This window comes from Acanthisitta chloris, unplaced genomic scaffold (assembly GCF_000695815.1).
Source record: "Acanthisitta chloris isolate BGI_N310 unplaced genomic scaffold, ASM69581v1 scaffold1626, whole genome shotgun sequence".
NCBI lineage: Eukaryota > Metazoa > Chordata > Aves > Passeriformes > Acanthisittidae > Acanthisitta > Acanthisitta chloris.
The window spans coordinates 76,684-94,173 of record NW_008677430.1 but is presented as its reverse complement, the minus strand read 5'-3'; the positions used below and the strand labels follow the sequence as shown (position 1 = coordinate 94,173).

General features: G+C 38.3%; 1 protein-coding gene across 1 annotated transcript in view; it reads left to right on the top strand.

The window, feature by feature from the left end:
* Positions 1-17,490, top strand: part of PTPRZ1 (protein tyrosine phosphatase, receptor-type, Z polypeptide 1) — a 132,084-nt gene that overhangs the window by 72,484 nt on the left and 42,110 nt on the right. Inside the window, exons 4-10 of the mRNA XM_009076486.1 lie at positions 1,881-2,032; positions 3,130-3,225; positions 3,483-3,549; positions 6,603-6,760; positions 7,303-7,453; positions 13,920-14,104; positions 14,830-14,956. Coding sequence (XP_009074734.1) covers positions 1,881-2,032; positions 3,130-3,225; positions 3,483-3,549; positions 6,603-6,760; positions 7,303-7,453; positions 13,920-14,104; positions 14,830-14,956 — 936 coding nt within the window. The remainder of the gene's footprint in view (positions 1-1,880; positions 2,033-3,129; positions 3,226-3,482; positions 3,550-6,602; positions 6,761-7,302; positions 7,454-13,919; positions 14,105-14,829; positions 14,957-17,490) is intronic.

Genomic DNA, 17,490 nt, shown 5'->3' with positions numbered 1-17,490 from the left:
GTGGACTCTAACCGGAACCCCTTGTTGCTAGCCAGGCTGGGAAAAAGGGGGGGAGTTCATTGCAATATTAAACCAGATAACCTGGCCCAAATGGACCAGGGGTGGAAGTTGTAATGGATGTGCCTTTAACTTGTTTAAGCCATGATTTGAGTTGTATGTTACAGGAATTACTACAGCAGGAAACACCTGAACAAATGGAAGAAAAGCATTACAAGAAGGAGATGCAGTGCAACAATGACCTGACCTGAGCTGGCTTTGGTGCCCAGTAACTCTCCCCACACAGCACCTCTCCTGTTCCGAGTGACCACCAGAACAGATGGAGCCCAGAGTCATGGACTACATGAATTCAACAGACATTTTGTGGATGTTTTGCAGAGGTGGTCCACAGACTGAGGGAACGATATCTGCATGCTATAGCAAAGCATGGGACGGGGTGCGGTAGTCAATGAAGTCGTATGGAATAGTGTGGGACCTGGGCATGATGTAAATGGTATGGGCACCAAAAAGGACTGTTGTGCTTTAACCTCAGCCAGCAACCAAGAACCATGCAGCCTCTTGGTCAATCCCCCACCGGTGGGACGGGAGAGAGAATCAGAAGGGTAAAAGCTAGAAAAACTCATGGATTGCGATGAAGACAGTTTAATACAGAAAGCAAAGGCCATGCACACAAGCAAAGCAAAATAACGAATTAATTCACTGCTTCCCATGGCAGGAGGTGTTCAGCCATCTCCAGGAGAGCAGGGCCCATCACGCGTAACGGTTCCTTGGGAAGACAAACGCAATCACTTAAAACATGTCTCGCTTCCTCCTTCTTCCTCCCACTTTATATACTGAACATGATGTCCTATGGTATGGAATATCCCTTTGGTCAGTTTGGGTTACCTGTCCCAGCTGTGTCTCCTCCCAATCTCCCATGCACCTCCAACTTCCTTGCCAGCGTGGCAGTATGAGAAGCAGTAAAGGCCTTGGCTCTGTGTAAGCTCTGCTCAGCAAAACCAAAAACATCTCTGCATTATCAACCCTGTGTTCAGCACAAATCCAAGACATCCCCCCATACTAGCCACTGTGAAAAAAGTTAACTCTACTCCAGCCAAAACCAGCACAACAAGGAACTGTTTAGCTCTGCAGCTAAAATTGTCTTCATGGTTTTGGGGAAAGGAATGTAATGAAACGGATCTGTGCTGTTTTAGCAAGATGTCAAGCAATTCACAATCACTGGAGGTGGAAAAGACAAAATGTGGGGCTTCATTCTATTCCACCCTGCTCATTCTGTCCAGAAGACAAAAGCTCGTCTGCAGTTTGTGTACAGCTATGTCCAGTGGAAGACTTGTCATCAGCCTCTCCCGTGGGAGATGGCTCCACAGCTATGGGGTCTTACAGTCAGGACAGTCCTCCTAAGATCTGGCTAAAATTTTCTTTTTTCATGTTGCCTCATGATTTGTGTATAGAATTATGGTAAAAGTGGGGGGCAGGTGTGTTTTTTCCTTCTTGTTGAAAGCACAGGTGCTTTCAGGAAGTTACGTATTTCAGGAATTTCTGTTCTTAGACAGCCAGTATGGTGGCTAAGCCAGTTTACTGAGCTTTTTAGTGTAGTTCTATGTCTGGTTTGAGGTAAAAGGAGACCAAGTGCATTTCATTAAATGATCATTTTATGAATTTCAGCATGAAATGAAACATATTTCTCCATGCTAATAGTGAATTACCACACTTCTTATTTAGCATAAATAACCAATTTCCTGTCAAATTACTTACGAAATACAGAGAAATAAGCATATCATATTTACCTTCTGGCATCTAATACTGAAATATGAGAGTTATAGATGCTTTGGCTGGCTTTTATATTGACACTCCTTTTTTTTCCTCTCTCTCAATTTGTTCAGTGGAAATTAACCTGACAAGCGATTATTATGTGAGTGGAGGTGGGTTAGACACCATATTCAAAGCAAGCAAGATCACTTTTCACTGGGGAAAATGCAACGTGTCATCAGATGGATCAGAACATAGTTTAGAAGGACAAAAATTTCCTCTTGAGGTAAAGTACAGAATTGATTTTGATGATTTTGACAGTTGGACATTGTGCAAAATTAATACTCTTTACTAAATACCTTTGTTTATCACTTGATTTATGTCTAACAGTGGTGTGCCAAGAGCCATGTGAGAGCAGGTCCTGGGTTCAGCCACATTCAGAGACAGCCAGGCTGCTTTGGCAGAGTAGCTTGCAGCAGTGTAGGGATGGGGCAGAGGAAAGGAGCAGCTGTCACTGAGATCCACAAAGGCACTTGAGGCCTAACATTCTACCCTCAACATGGCACTGTGGTCATTTTCCTGTTAAAAAGATGTAGTTGTGGCAGGCAACTGTGCCACTCATCACTGAGCACTTTGGACTCCTATGTGAGAGCAAAGCAAGTATCAAGGTTGTCCTAGAATTGGTGGAAAGCTGTGAGCCAGGAGCTTTACCTAGGCAGTGTCATTTCCTTTACCTCATTAGTCATTTAAAAATTCCACTCACACTTCACCTATCCTGCTGAGGCATCAAAGGGAATATTCTCTTCTATCACCATCTCATGGAAAGCTAGTAGGAGTAGGACACTCGCACATACATGTTGGTGACCAAGCACTGGAGGAGATTTCCCAACTGCATCTGGAGAATGCAATAAAATCAATACTCATGGCAGCAGTCAGATGTGGGCACAAAATGCCTGGTAATCTTTTATTACCAATGCTTTTCTACACTTACTGGTAGGCAGACACAGATACTGACATATTATTCATGTTTTACCACTGATTTTAAGATTCATCTCACCTGAGTTCTCTGGATCAGGTGTGCAGTATCAGCAAGTTATCTCATCATACTGTATTATTCATGGAAAGCATTGTGCTCCTTGAAAGGATAACTCCAACATACTTAATGATTCTCCAGGAGAGGTTGTTTTTAGATAGCTAACTACTGATAAACTCCATTATGTATCTTCAGATAATGCATGTGAGATAGGTAAAAAAACCCCATATATTTGTATTTCAATTCATTGCTTGGATATTTTTTCCTCAAAATTGGATTACAAATAACTGCATTGTTTAATGTTTACAGTTTCTCACATATATATAATTTGAATATATTTTTATTTGCAGATGCAAATCTACTGCTATGATGCAGATCAGTTTACAGATTTTGAAGAGGCGGTTAAAGGAAATGGAAAGTTAAGAGCTTTATCAATTTTATTTGAGGTAAACAAAGTATATCTTTGGGTCATTTAACAAGCCTTGAAACACAGCAGATGTTCAAACTAAATTTAACTGGTTCCAGTGTGTGATCACTGAGTTAAAAAATTGCATGTGTCTTTCTAATTTATTCTTACAGAAAAGCAAATGTGCAAAATGCATTTGCTTCACTCTAAGCCATCTATGGCTTTGATGGTAAACTGTAATATTCAATTTTTTTCATGAAGCCTGTATTGTTAAAATATGTAATTTCTTTTTAACAGATTGGACTAGAAGATAATCCAGATTATAATGCAATCATTAATGGAGTAGATAGTGTTAGTCGTTTCGGTAAGTCTGCTTCCGTGTTTTATTGATTACTGATCAGACTGAATTTCATTTCAATGTGATTATGAAACCTTAAAGACGTCAAGGAGCATGTTCTCTAGAGCTCAGCTATACCTGTTTTTCTAGAAACTACATAAGTCATCTGGATAGACCAGAGAGCTGGGCAATCACCAACCACATGAAATTTAACATGAGCAAGTGCCAGATACTGAACCTGGGAGAGGGTAATCCTGATTATATGTACAAACTGAGGAGTGAGAGTCTGGAGAGCACCCCTTTGGAAAGAGATCAGGGGGTTTGGTTTGATGGCAAGTTTAACATGAGTCAGCAGTGTGCCCTGGCAGCCAGGAGCGCCAGCCATGTCCAGGGGTACATCAGGCACAGCACAGGTCAAGGGTGGTGATTGATCTCTACTCTGCACTGGCAAGGCCTCACCTCCAGTGCTGTGTGCAGTTTGGGGCACCACAGTGTAAGGAGGACATCAAGTTACTAGATTGCATCCAGAGAAGGGCAACCAAGATTGTGAAAGGTCTTGAAGACAAGGCTTACAAGGAGGGACTGAGGACACTTAATTTGAGAGGGGTGATCTCTCTGTGGTGACCAGTGATAGGGCACAAGGAAATGGAATGAAACTGTGTCAGGGAAAGTTCAGGGTGGATGTTCAGAGAGCCGTTGCAGCTATCCGAGGCATGTCTTACAAGCATGAGACTGTATGAATACCAGTATTCATTAGACTCAGTGGAGAGAAATTCTTTTTTCAGCAGCTACTGTGTAAATCTGAAATAATCTAATTATATTGTATTTGTATTAGCATTATTAAAACCAATTGGTAACAATTTTCTGTTTAAGAAATTCTCTGATGTGGTTGTTCATGAGAACTTCAGTGTGGTACATGAGGAAATGTGGGCTCTGTTTCTAATTCAGTTTCACAGAAGCTTTTCAGAAGAATAAACACAAATGAGCACTATCTTGACAGGGATATTTTCTTATGTCACGTCCATGACCTTAAGTAAACTTTGTCTCAGTTTTCCTTTGTGTAATGATGCTAGATTTTTGTAAAGCTCCTTAGATCAATAGATTGAAAGTGCAAAAAGCTGTTCAAAAGCCTTCAAAAGTATGACACTAAAATCAAGGGGTTTTTCTTCTGGAAGACAAACACTATTCAACAAATATAAAAGGTAGCAACTTTTATAAATTATAGAGATAGAAGAGGTGGAAATATAAAGTTAAGTTTCATTACTTTTGTCTGCCATCTTCTATCAAACAAAAAGGAGAACAAGTAATAAATACATCAAGGCAGATGCTGTCCTACAGCCTTGGAAGGAGCTGTAAAGCTATCAGCAGCAAGATTCAAGATACAGTCACTACATGGCACTTCAACAATGAGTAGAATATAATTTTCTTGAATAAAATGCAAATGAGCTCAGAAAATTCAGGTCATGACTAAATCAAGTTGTTTCTTCTGAAGAAAAGTGAATATCACACAATCTGTCCTTGTCTGTGACGTACATGATCTGTCTGTGTCAGTCCTATCTATATTGTGCTTACTTGAATCCCAATTGCTGAGTTTTCAAGCTCTGCAGAGGAGCACACCTGTTCCTTCTGGACAAACTCCGTTTTTCATCGTTTGTTGTAGGTGTTTGATTCTAGAATCTATGCTGTCAACCACATTAAAGGGCATTAAAATCTAAGGTTGCAAGATGTATGGCAGGATTCTGACTATGAATGAAAAGTTTCATGTCCCCAGGCATCTGTATAAAATGAACTGGCCATTCATTTTTGCTGGGAGAGGAATATGTTAACTAGACACATACCAGATAGCAACGATAGCTTCTGTCTGAAGATTGATTCACATTCTGACAGGAGAAATGGAAGGATGGACTTTGCTGGACACTGCTAAATGTTCCCTTTTTGTGACACATAGATAAGAGAGAGGGGAAGAACCAGCTCTTAAACCTTAACTCAGTAGAGCAGTCACTGTACAGAGGAAAAGCATCAATCACTTGTAGTGACCTGTTGCTGTAATTTGCTGCTCTCACCAAGTTGTAAGAAATTATGAAGACAAAGGTCAGAAATCTCTACAAGGCTGAAGAAGTAACAGATCTCTAAAACCACAAGTTAATGCACAGCCTAAAAGTTCATTAGATATTCATAAGTGAATATTTACCAAATACAGAGAAATTTAAATTAGTAACTTTAGATTGAAATAAGGTATATAAGGTTCTATACTATTCCAAGGTGTGAGAAACAGCATTATTTTTGATGCACTAGACAATAAGGCAGGAAATTGTCACAAGATTGATAATTGTCACAGACTGAAAAAATCTGTGATGCTGAAGTGGGTACCATTTATGCCAATTTCTGGTGCTGGACCCTACTGCCATGCCAGCATGAACTTAGCTTTCTGTGGGTGGACTTCCAGCAATTCCCCATTCTTACTCCCAGCTGACAAGGTACCAGGTGAAAATAAACAGAGTAATCATACTCTCCCGGAGGACATCTTTGCATCCTGTGTTACTTTGTATAGAGCTGTTACAGTTTTTCTCTATATTATCACCATTCTGATTCTGCAATCATAAGTGATATTAACTTGCAGGTCTAACATGGTGGCAGTTCTCCAGGCAGTTTGGATCCTGCAAGAAACTCAATGACTTGGTCAAATTCAGGGAGAATTCAAAGCCATATCATGAGACCTAGAACAAAGATTTACTTTTTTTTCTTTCTTTGAAGTTCAAGTGTGAGACAAAGATTTCTCATCTTGGACATGTATGAGTAAGCTTACAGGTAAACAAATTTTCATGAACCAACATACTGATTACTCTATTTCTGGAGTAACTCATTGGACCTCTCAAAGTGAACAAAGTTGGTTTTGAACTATACTTAGTCAAAGTAGAAGAGGCTCCACAATTTATTTGTACGCTAGTCTCTCCAGAGATTAAATTTTGAATAGGTTCAAAATTAGTATGTTCCTGTAATGGTAGCTCTTTTGGAGAGTGTGGTTTCTGTTTATTCATTGCTTCTGTAGTGTTTTAACTATCTGAATCCCTTTTTTTCAGGAAAACAGGCTGCCTTAGAACCATTTATTTTGCTGAACCTTTTACCGAATGCAACAGACAAATATTATACTTACAATGGGTCTTTATCAACTCCTCCGTGCTCTGAAACAGTTGAATGGATTGTGTTTAAAGATACCATAAGTATTTCTGAAAACCAGGTAATTTGTTTAATGCAGTAAAACCAAAAAATTAGACATAATACCAAGGAAAAGCATTTGCTGTGTACACTGTAAAAGCTCATGGCATTCATTTCCAGCCCAGCAACATAACTTTTATCTAGTTACAAGTGTTTCATGCAGCCATTAGATTAGAAAACATATTTATTACTTAAGTGTGTTATCTTTTCCCTTTCTTTTTAGTTTAGGACTAGAATCTGAGTTATTTCTTGCCTTAGAAGGGGGTAAGAACATACTCCAGGCTCTCAAGACTTTTAGCTCAGATAAAGAGAAGTCCAAAAACTGTTTCCACATTCCTCCACCCAATGGTGGTGCTGGGCAGAGCATGACTCCAGCTGCAGAATGATTGAGAAATGCAGGTGGAGTAAACCATTAGATACACTGATGGTACAAAGGAACAAAAGTTCAGTGGGATAGCTCAACGTGAGACTTTAGCCAATAGATTTTCCCCAGAGTTTTTTTGCCTGTCATCAGAATCTGGTTAATTTGTTATGCTTTCTGAATTTTTTCCCCATTTCTTCTAGTTAGCTGTATTCTGTGAAGTCCTTACAATGCAGCAGTCTGGCTACGTTATGCTGATGGACTACCTGCAAAACAACTTTAGAGAACAGCAGTATAAGTTCTTTGGGCAAGTGTTTTCCTCTTACACTGGACAAGAAGAAATTCATGAAGCAGGTACTTACTGAATAGTCACTCCTTTCTTCACAAGTTGAAAGACAATTTTCTGCAAAAGATTCATCCAAGTATGAAGATACTCATTTTAAATTGTGTAGAAAGTAGAACACTGTATTATTTCAGAGAAAAAAACCTAGCAATCCTAAAACATGTCAGATTAAATAGAGTGGAAAATTAAATGCTTGTCTTGACCAGACTTTCAGTGAAAATCACATCATTTCAAAGCTTTCTTGCACTGCCCTTTTAGTGTGTTTCAGACTTCAAGAAAGCTGCCTTTCCAGGGACTGCAAGAGGATTTTGTTTTACAAACCCATTTGGTTCTTTGTTGTGTAGAGTGGATGCTCTTCCAACAGAGACTGTAGTGTGGTCACCAAATTCATTTCACATATTCTGCTGAGAAAGTGATAGATGGAGAGAATCCCAGAAGCCAGATTCTGTTCTCTGTTTTACCTAAAACCTCAGGGAAGCTGGTGAAGGTTATATGATGAAAATAGTACATTATGTAATGAGAAACAAGATCTAGCATTAAATACAGAAGTCAGTGATTTCTGTGCTCACAAGCACAGAATAGTATATAGTAAACATCTAAATTGGGTGCATTTCGTTGCTGCTTGGGTGGGGATCCCTGTAGGTTCTTAAACTCGATTGCACTGGTCTGGGCTTAATTACACGTAAACAGATGACTGAAGCACATGGTGTAGGTGTTCTCCAGATTAGAAAGAAGTGTAGTTTCATACACATATTTATATACACACAGAGATGTATATATGCACACAAATGCAGCTATATGATTTGTTTAATGTAGAACATTAGAGAAGCATTTATATTTTCACTTTTATTTTAAGAGAAGGTAAGCAAAAAGCCTTAGGTACACTAAACTTAAATGTTGAGATGTAAAAACTGTAACATAAATGCTGAAATCTCCAAGAGTAAATAGGCTTATGTATTTCATGTTTACTATTGCATAGTTCTATTAGTCAACAGAATAAAAATTCTTTTTAATCCCTTTAGACAATGCAAGAGAAATTACAAGAGTGGGTCTTACTCAGGTAGATAACTAAAACATTTTCCTGTGTTGTGAAGTCCAGAATCCCAATTTTCTTCTTTTGCATTCACTGTAGGCTCTCATTAGGCAGTAGGATTAAATGCTTGATTTATTGCTGTTATTAATACATGACATTTGTTAAGTAGGATTAAGTTTCCAGAGAAGAGCTAAAAGAATCTTACTATTCAATTATAAACTAATTTCAGCAAAATATTGTCAGAAGTTTTCTCACAGTGACATCCTCAATATTCTTGGTGTGCAGGCACTGTCCTACTGAGGACATGGGAGATGCTTCATTTCCCAAGCCTGCCTAGTAATACATATAATTTCCCTATGTGATATGCATGTATATATTAAAGACGATTAAAATAGCTAGTTTTTACAGACATACTTGAGAATTCGAGTAAAAACACATTTTGAAATTGTAGTGCTTTATCTCACCAACCTCAGCTGGCATGAAAATCCATTTGTAATAGAAATTATTGTTTATTCCTGTAACCTGAGAACGATTGTGGTGGCTACTGGGCCCGTTACGTCATTTCCCATCCAGTCCACCTTTCTGGTAAGGTCCTGGGAGTAAGGGCAGAAACATGACTCTTCTTAGTCTTCCTAGACTTAGTAAAGGTATGAAAAACAATGGGTTCTTAAAATTCAAGACTGGCAATATATATTGGTAAAAAGTATTTGTCAGCCTGTTATCCCATGAGAAATACAACTGTGTAAAGTTCAGCAGTTCTTTTAGATAGATAAATTCTCTTGTGAGACCAGGGTCAGGACTTCAAACTCTTTCACATTCCTCAGTCAACATGGACCATTCTCATACTCTCCCCAGTCATTTGTGCAGAGCAAGTCGCACTGCGACAATGTGCAGGGCGCAAGCAGCAGTGGGTACAGGGGTGGGCTCTGTGAGGAGAGCCCAGGGCTACCCCAAGCCAGACACAAACAGTTCCAGCTGGCTCCAACCCACCCACCTCAGGGCCCATCTGAGCCCCTCAGCCACAGTGGTGGCACCTCTGGAAAAAGTTAATAAAGGGGAAAATGCTGCATGCCAGTGAGGAGTGAGGAAAAAGTGTGAGAAACAGCCCTGAGACACCCAGGTGAGAGAAGGAGGAGGAGAGGAGTTGCTTCCGGAGCAGGAACAGAGTTTCCTTGCAGCCCATGGTAAAGACCATGGCAAGACAGGCTGTCCTGCAGCAGGCTGTGGAGACCCCATGCAGGAGCAGGCTGCTGGCTGGAGCTGTGGCTTGTGGAGAGGAATCCATGCAGGAGCAGGTTATCTGGCAGGTCTGTGGCCCCATGGGGGACCCACAGTGTAGAAGTCTGTTCCTTAAAGACTGTACCCACACTGGAAAAGTTCATGAAGTACTGTTTCTCATGAGTGGGACCCCACACTGGTGCAGGGGAACAGCATGAGGAGGAAGAAGCAGCAGAGGCTAAGTGTTATAAACTGACCATGACCCCCATTCCATATCCCTCCTATGCTGCTGGGAGTGGGGAGGTGGAAGAATCAGGAGTGAAGTTGGGCCTGGGAAGCAGGAAAGGGTGGGGAGGAAGTATTTGTGATTTTGGTTTTGTTTCTCACTATCCCACCGTATTTTAATTGGTGATAAGTTAAATTTCCCCAAGTTGAGTCTGGTTTTCCCATGACGATAGTTGGTGAGTGATCTCCCAGTCTTTATCTTGACTCATCAACTTTTTCATCTTACTTTCTTCCTCTGACCTGCTGAGCAGGGCAAGTGGGAGAGCAGCTGGGTGGGCACCTGGTGGCCAGCCAAGGTCAACCCAGCATGCATCTACTGTGCTGCTCCACTTCCATCACAGAGAGGGAGTAGACTGGGAATACTACTGAACTACTTTTTGCCACATGCCATGTCAGGCAGCTGAAAAGCCCCATGATTATCTTAATGTAAATGAAGTGACTTCATGGCTTCAACAATTGAAAAGCTGCATTTAAAAGATAAAAATATCTCAAACCTAGATTCAGTTAAAAATAGAAGAAAGCAACAAATTCGAGGAGGAGAATTAAAAAAAAAAAAAAAAAAGACAAATTTGGGCATCTGCTAAAGGTCTTCTGGTCAAAAACACAGCCCAGGCAGTATTTGAAAATTATTTGGCTAATGTCCCCCACTGGTTTCCCATGATGCAAGTGAGTTTAGATGAAAAATTTTCAAGTTACTTTTTATTCCACAGAAGAATAAGTAAAGATAGGTGCATTATCATGACAAGATATAATGTGCAAACCCAGCATTTTAAGTACTCACCTGTGGAAAGCAGAGACTTGGATTCAAGCCCAGCAGAGGTTTGAATAGGCCTCTGACTTCCTGTGAATTTATTCCTGGTTTGCTGCTTGAGACTTGTAAGCTGGTTTAATATCTGTGACTTCAGGCTAGTAACAGACTCAAGAACTCCCTTTCTTGCAAACTCTTCACTTTGCCCAGATTTTCCAGAAGTCAGAATCAGAGCAGAAGTACTTAATTAGGCAAGTTGCTATGTGATCTCCTTGCTTTTCCTATTCTCTGGAGAGGTGAAAATGGGATAAGGCAGGAGCAAAGTACCTCTGTGTTTCGAAGACTAGCGGGAAAGAAAAGGAAATAGCACAAAGAGGATGACTTATGAAGTGACATCAGAAGAAGGGCAAGAGACAACATCTTGGGAAGGAATTGAAGTGAAATAATATGTAGGTAATTGTCATGTAGGAATATTGTTGGTCACTACTGAGATAAACATCAAAAGGAGGAGAACAAAAGGAAGACAGTTTTTTTCTTTGGAAAAAAATAGAGGAACCATATGGAAAAGGAAAAAAATCCAAACATAAAGAAATAATATTGGAAACACCAGTCTTGTACCTTTAAAAGTTTTATGATTCTGCTGTTAGTCTGAATACAAAGATTTCAGAACCAAATTCACTCAATGGCAAAAAAAAGATGGAGGAGAAAGGGCAGTAGAGAAGAGTTTGTAACACAGAGAAACTTGGTGTTTATAGTATAAAAAAGTGTTTGGAGGCTTAAACTGATTTAATTTTCTTTTCAATGAATCAAAAGGCTCCTCAGCTATTTCTTTTTGAAGGCGTTTAAAATAAGTCATCTGTCTTAATGCTCTGAATTGAGAAGGAAATCGTCTTTACTGGTCTAATGATTTCCTTTTGCCATCTGGTGGAAATGGTATGGAATGAAAAATTTTAGGAATGGAATGGAATGTATGCAACTGGATATTTTTATTTTTTTTACATTTGCTCTTCCTTGTCATCAATTAAAAGAATTCGGTGTAATGAATACAGTGGTGTATCTGTTATATAGCACAGCAGATTGAAAATCTGCAAGCTACAGAATTCAACTCAATTACAGTTACACAGACTAATACTGCCTCTTTCATTAGCTCACACACACAAACACAAAAATTTAAAAGCCCTGCTGCTTATTTTCCATTAACTAGCTCAGATAAAAGCTGATCAAACCTGCCCATCTGAGCACAGAACAGAAGAAAATTGTTTGTACAAGGATTTTTGCGGGGGTTGAGTGCCCTCCTGTGTTCAAGCAGTACAATGCAAAGCTAAAAATTTTCATCTGTTCTTTCAAAATGCAGTATTGTCCACCAAAAGCGTTGTGGTAGCATGGTGTTTGCTTCCTTTAAGAGAACTCCAAATGATCTGCACTTGTTTTGTTATTTAGCAAGATAGTTTGTTTTACTTGCTTTTGATAGATACTCACATTTTGTTTTAAACAGATTTCTGAGATGTGAAAAATGTTACCTCATTTATTCCAAATAGGGAATGAATATGTAATTACTTGTGAAAACATCAAGCTAAAAATGTTGTAATAAAAATATATGCATCTAATAATTTTAATATGTAAGATTTGGTTGTTGAAAGATTCAGAGTCAATTTCATGTGCTCTAATCAGCAATTTTGACAAGTCTAGTAGTTTGAGTAAAGCAGTAGAAATGAGGTAATAAATGAAGAAATAGACTGAATAATATGCCTTTTCAGTAAATGTGGAAGTGCACATGAAAGAAATGTCAGTACATGAGACAAGAATTTCCCAAAATCCAGGGTAGAGTCAGATAGCTAATCTGAGCATTTGAACCAAAGTTCCAAAACCATGCAGTTTCATAAAGATGTGAAGAGATTTTTAACAGAAAATATCAGGAACCCCTAGCCTTCATTCTGAGCTATCAGAACAAAACTAGTTGCTGTGCTTTTAAGTTGGGAACCAAAAGTTAGTAAACTCTTTTGACAGTCATCTCCTTTCTTCAGTGCTCTATCTGAAGACAAAGATCCCTCACCAGCAGAAGGGATGATGAGAGCAGGGAAGGAGAATGATGTCTCAGCCCAAATCCAAACCACCCATGCAACTCTATATGATATTGCTTTATTTTGTTTTTTATTTTTTGGTATTATAACTCACTAGTCATTTTTTTTTAGTGAGGTTCAACTAAATAATTTACATTTCCTGCTAATGTAGTTTTTTCATATGGGTTAATCTACCTCTGACCTTGTATATTATTTTTAAGTCATGTGCAGGTACTTGGACAATTTAAAAAACATATGTCAGAGTGTCAGTAAAATTCTAGTGCACTGGTAATCAGTACATCTGTCTGTCTAGAAAAGTATAGAACATTCAGCTTACTTGATGTCGTGGTTTAACCAGCACACTTGAATAAGATGCAGAGTATTGGAGGGGAAAGGCTGGAGGGCAGAGGAGTCGCTGCCTGACCAGGCTTTACCACATATGCAGGTTCCAGGCACACAAAGGGGGTGTGCATGAGCCAGGCCCAGAACTGCAGTGGCCTGGCCAGACTTCTTCAGCAGATGTCTAGGTGGTGTCTTAAAATATAATAACATGAAATCACTGCCTGCTGATGTAATAATTTCTTAGTTTCTTCCTATTTGCCATTTGTTTCTTCTTTGGGTACTATAAAGAGATTCAAACATCTTTGAGGAGAAATTCAAGTGTGATAAGTTTACCTTTAGCATTTAAAATGCAATCTATTGTAGATTACAGTCTATTATAGCTGGTGAGAGAGTGTGCAGCTCTTCTAATGTGACTCTGATGAACTCATAAACACAGAATAATAAAGATTTTTTTCAACCCAAGGGCAGATATAAGAATCTTTAAGTTTTGTGGTTTACCATTTATTTCTTAGGAACTGGATATTAATACTGGGTATTAATATTTCACAAAATATGGTGTAAAAGGAGGGGAGAGGAGACTCAGTCCTCAAATTAACTTGGTTTTGAAAATCTAGTGTTAGAATACTGGTTCTCTTCATAGTGCATGTTCTGCCAGATACTTTAGTGGAAAGCTAAAAATGACGCACATAAAAGACTTGTCTTGGTTTTCTCAGGAGGTAGCACAAGATCTTATGAGAGTCACTTGTACCATTTAATATATACCATATTCTTTCCTCTTTTCTTTCTTCTAGTTTGCAGCTCAGAACCTGAAAATGTTCAGTCTGACCCAAAGAATTATACTAGTCTTCTCGTTACATGGGAAAGACCTCGGGTTGTATATGACACCACAATTGAGAGATTTGCTGTCTTTTATCAACAGTTGGATGGAGAAGACCAGACTAAGCATGAGTTTCTGACAGATGGGTATCAGGACTTGGTAACAGTAAACTCTTCACGTTTCATAAGAAGGGGTGATGGCAAAACACTCATCAATAACTCTTAAAGGATTAAACTGTAGCTGGGAGCTGATTCAGTAAAAAATTAGTTTGGCTGCAGCTCACAGAAGCTGCACTTCGTTTTTTAGCTGTGAAGACAATTTTTAAAAAGAATAAGAGGGAATACTTTCATATACTGCTGCTCTGATTTGCCTATATATGCCCAAGTGTTTATGACCATGTTGATTCACAGAGCTCCTTAGCCATATTACCCTTAGTCAGTCAATAGTGATCTGTACTTCTTTGCTCACAGATGTGACAGAATGACCTACCAGGCAACTAATAAGATTCAATTCAATCATACTGCTGCAAATATTAAGTTACTGATTGCAGCTTCATGGTATTTTACTAATGAGATATGTTCCTCTAACCCTCTTTAAAGACTCATAACTTATCAGACATAATGTTACCTAAACTTGTGTTCAGCACTAATTAATTATATAGTTTGGCATCCTCCATGTAAAAATTCACAAGATATTTTTTTGAGTTGACTGAAAAACATTTGGGATAATAAAATGTTGAAAGCATACATTAGAATGCTAGAAGAAAGCTTTATGATTCATATAAAACTTTATGGTTTGTATAAAAATATATTATAAAAAAATAAGATTTTCAAATAATTGATATCTATTTGCAATTAAATGATTAAATATTATTTTTCTTTCAGGGGGCTATTCTGAATAATCTGCTGCCCAATACAAGTTATGTTCTTCAGATAGTTGCTGTTTGCTCTAATGGTCTATATGGAAAATACAGTGACCAAGTCATTGTTGATATGCCTTTAGAGGACCCAGGTAAGTGGTCTTTTGAACTTAGTGATCACTTTTAACTGAAAATCTGTATTTGAAGAAGTAGTTTGTTTGCAAACCAGTTAAAACACGTGACTATCAGATTATGCTAAAATGAAATTTCAAAATCGCTGCAGTTAACCTTCAGCATGTTCCTTGCTACTGATATTTTACATGATGTAATTCTCCATTCCCTGTAAGCATTACCTATAAAAGACTGCATGTTAATATTTTTTAACTCTAAAAATATCCTGAAAAACACTTACCTGATTTCAAATCTCACAAGTGTATCTTTTAGCAGTATAATGTAGGGCAATAAGACCATGTTTGGTATTATTTCTTTCTCTATGGTTCAAGCATCCTCCCAGAATTAATCCACACAGCCAAAATGTTAAGGAAACAAGTAATACAATCCCAATATATGATTTATGAGTCTGTATCAATGATTTTGAAATTTGATTTCTCACGAATACTTGGAGTTTGATTTCAAAGGACTTGTGGTGATGGAATTCCCTTGCTTCTTAATGCTGCCTCGCAAAAAATCAAAAGGCCTAACAAACAGATCTTACTGATTTCGCAGCCAGATTTACTTCTTCCACCTGCTAGTAAATATGAAATAATTTGAAACTATAGCATGAAGCTTAATCTTGTCCTTAATAATTCCTTAAATTCTGTGGAAGTTTTAGCATCAGACCCAGTTCTTGTGAAAGTGAGTGAGAGATGTGTTTTTAATTAAGAAGCCTGTAATTAATCACAGAAAAAAATCAAAGACTTTCTGATCATGCAAGAAACAGTTTTTTATCTTAGGGCCATAGATTTTGTTGTTTATTTATGTATTCTGTAAGTTCATTTTTACACTTACATAAGTCTGTTTAGCTACAGCAAAGTCTTAGCAATGTTGTGGTGTACTTGGGGAAACTGTCAGTTTTTTGGTTCAAGGGAAACACATCCATTTACAGCGAGAAAGAATATGATTGTCAGCAATCTCTACAGCATGAATAATGGACTAATAATGGTAGTAGGCTTCCAGTAGTGTGGTTTTGTCTGTAGGAGGAGGACACAGCATCAGGTATAGTACATATAAATTTTCAATAAACATCTAACTTGTCTTTCAAACACAATGTTTTAAGAAGAATGCACTTTTGGAGTCCTTACACTGCTATCTACCACAATTTTCCTATTTCTCTTCAGTTTTCTAGGAAGTCCACGACAAGGTTCTGACATTCTGCCTGACATTTCACTTTTCTGTTTATCCTTTGTCCACCTCTTAGATCCTGTGTTTCTCCACTTCCTTTCCAGAATTTGCTGGTTTTGTGTTTGAAGAATTTTCTCAGGTCAAAGTTCATCTGCATACCTCCCATCCATTTCTATGTGGAATGAGAAATAAGCAGTGTAGTGTTGCCATTATTAAGCAATAGTTAATAAATCAAGTCAGGTCAGTGCTGCCAGCACAGCTCTAAAACCTCTGAAAATAAACATTGCCAAACAAAATCCAATATAGGATGAACTGCTCTGCTACTGCTACTGCTGTAAGGATGAGTTGCATACCACCCTGCTGTGTGCCATGAGTCCCTTTGGAAGGAAAGGTGGATGCAGAGGCAGGAAGGGAGGCAGGAGCACTGGGGCTGGGGAAGCACTATGCAGTGCACCTGTGGTGTGAGCAGATCTGCTGGGGAACAAACTCAGCAAGAGGGTGAGGGGTGTTCAGCAGCTGCAGCTGGCCAGCAGTGGAGACACAGCCACTGGTCACAGCATCCCTGGTGTACTGCTGAAGTCAGGCAAAGCAGTGGGTTTGCATTCGTTTCAGTAGAAGGAAGAGTGAAGGTCTTGCTTTGGAAGTACATACTGGAAAAATCATTTCACCTTCCAGTATATCAGTAGAAATTTCTCTGATATTTATATGCTCAGATGAGAGAATTTGGTGGAATAAACATTATATTTAGCAGTTCTGACTGAAGGTCTGATGCTCTCAAGCCTTTTTTACACAGACACACCATTAATTTCTTTGTTGATAATTAAAATTTTCTAAAATATAAATATAAAGAGAGAGTAGGTTTTAAATAAACATGAAATGGCAAAATAAATATTTTGCATGTTTCACAAAAAAAAATAAAAATGTTTCTTTGGCATACTTCCTGTCTGAAACGGGCACAAAGTTAGTAAATCTAATTTGATTTTTTTATTTTGATACTTTCACAGTGGTACCTCTGAAAGTGTTGGATGAACAAAATTCAGGGGAAAATCCCTTCCATGTAATTAGGGTGTACATTGCTCTATAAAGAAGTTTGTAGATGCTGTGTCCACCCTAGATGCCATTTTAAAATATGAAAAAACTTCCATTCATGTCTAATATTAATGTTTATTTGCATACTTACTTTTACTAATTATTTACATATTGTTGCAAATCTGGTAAATATTTTCATATTTAATTTTTAGTATTTCTAATCATAAACAACATATGTGAGAAAGATTTGTTCAGAGCAACTTGCTGATTACAACTGTAACATCAAATTGGTTTTGTGATCTGCTTTATAGATCTT